This window comes from Dendrobium catenatum, unplaced genomic scaffold (assembly GCF_001605985.2).
Source record: "Dendrobium catenatum unplaced genomic scaffold, ASM160598v2 fragScaff_scaffold_1038, whole genome shotgun sequence".
Lineage (NCBI taxonomy): Eukaryota > Viridiplantae > Streptophyta > Magnoliopsida > Asparagales > Orchidaceae > Dendrobium > Dendrobium catenatum.
In genome coordinates this window covers 925,738-927,363 of record NW_021319500.1, presented here as the reverse complement: position 1 = coordinate 927,363, position 1,626 = coordinate 925,738, and the positions used below count along the sequence as shown (strand labels likewise).

The window sequence follows — 1,626 nt, the reverse complement described above, 5'->3', positions numbered from 1 at the left end:
AACATCCTTGTCAACAATCCCTACGGCACGGTGTTCTTACGATCAGTTGATGCTTCAGATGAGGTGAAAAATGCCACATTCATTTTTAATTTACTTGATGGTGTTATTGAGGAGATTGGAGAGCAGTTGGTTGTCCAGGTAGTGACTGATAATGCCAGTGCATACAAAGCAGCTGGTCAGATGTTGATGGAGAAGAGGACACACCTCTATTGGACACCTTGCGCAGCTGCATATTATCTTAACCCTCAATTTCAATATTCAGAGAAAAAATCTTCAAATCCGGAAGTTAAGCTTGGTCTATATCACTGTATGGAAAGATTAATACCGGAGCAGGCAGATAGGGAGCTTGCAGATTTACAGCTTGTTCTGTTCCGGAATAAAGAGGGTTTTTTTGGTTTGAATGCAGCAAAAACTACCATTTCTAAACGGTCTCCAGGTATAATTAATTTGGTAAATGCAATACACTTTATTCAGTTCTGAATTTTGATTATATTTTCTTCTTGAAAACAGTTGAATGGTGGATCCAATTTGGTGATTCCACCCCTGAGCTACAGAGTTTTGCTGTGAGAGTGTTGGGCCTCACTTGTTCTTCTTCTGGGTGTGAGCGAAATTGGAGTACATATAGTCAAGTGCAAACAAAGAGAAGAAATCGACTATCTACACTCAGAATGAACTCCCTCGTATACATAATGCACAACAAGAGGTTAAGAGATAGGAGGTTGAGGAATAAGGGGTTGAAAGATGATGAGGACCCGTTGGTGTGTGATGATCTGTCGTCTGATAATGAGTGGTTCATAGATGATGAGGCAGATTTATCATTATCAGACTTACAGGTAGAAGATCTAAATGTGGATGTATTGAGGGGCGAAGCAGATCAAACGGGTACATCCACTAGTACCACACCACACACATCTACTAGCTCTGCAAGTAAAGGTATATGTTCTCTGCCAGTCTGCTTGATAATGAGTGGTTCATCAAATTAATATGCTAATAATCTTTTCTTTTAATGAACAGGGAAGAGAAAAGTGAGCCATGTTGAAGATGAAGATGACATGGCATTCATAGATACAATTGGAGAAGAAGATTCACTTGAAGACTGATATTTTGTGATGGGATATGACTTCATTTTATGTGTTTTTTGTATTTTGGGAATTTTGATAAACTGATATTTTGTGTTTTTGTACTTTGGGACATAATTTTATTGCATCTACTTTCTTATTTTCCATTATTGCTATTATTTTCCTGCTAAAATCCTTAATTTTTCATTTACGCAATTCTGTGTTCGTGAGGCTTACGCCTCAGACTGCCTCGAGGCTTACGCCTCGCCTCACGGACGAAAACCGCCTCGAGGCGCAGTTACGCAATTTTAAACCTTGATTTGATCAAGACTTCTGTAGCTCCGTCTGCTTTCTAACGAACCTCCATGAGCTCCAAAGGTTCCAATATCATCTCCATCTCCTCAGTTAATGTTCCTGGTAACTCCGAACTGGTAGCATAATCCCCAATGACTCTCCTCAGCTGGGAAACATGGAAAACGGGGTGGATCATCGCCGTAGGTGGTAGCTTCAAACAATATGCCACGGCTCCAATTTTCTCCAACACTTCATAAGACGCGAAGTACCTTGA

General features: G+C 40.2%; 1 protein-coding gene across 1 annotated transcript; it reads left to right on the top strand.

Annotated features, from left to right (window-relative positions):
- Positions 1 to 228: 228 nt before the first annotated feature.
- LOC110100897 lies at positions 229 to 1,151 on the top strand. The gene is made up of 3 exons (XM_028698050.1): positions 229 to 436; positions 511 to 933; positions 1,015 to 1,151. Exons 1-3 carry the CDS (start codon positions 310 to 312, stop codon positions 1,098 to 1,100), a joined length of 636 nt encoding a protein of 211 aa, XP_028553883.1. The 5' UTR covers positions 229 to 309; the 3' UTR covers positions 1,101 to 1,151.
- Positions 1,152 to 1,626: the final 475 nt, after the last annotated feature.

Bases quoted from the DNA above. Each gene is read 5' to 3' on its own strand.
- LOC110100897 (XM_028698050.1), top strand. From the start codon at position 310: ATGGAAAGATTAATACCGGAGCAGGCAGATAGGGAGCTTGCAGATTTA. The intron at 437-510 runs GTATAATTAATT...TCTTGAAAACAG, and splicing joins CATTTCTAAACGGTCTCCAG to TTGAATGGTGGATCCAATTT. The intron at 934-1,014 runs GTATATGTTCTC...TTTAATGAACAG, and splicing joins TACTAGCTCTGCAAGTAAAG to GGAAGAGAAAAGTGAGCCAT.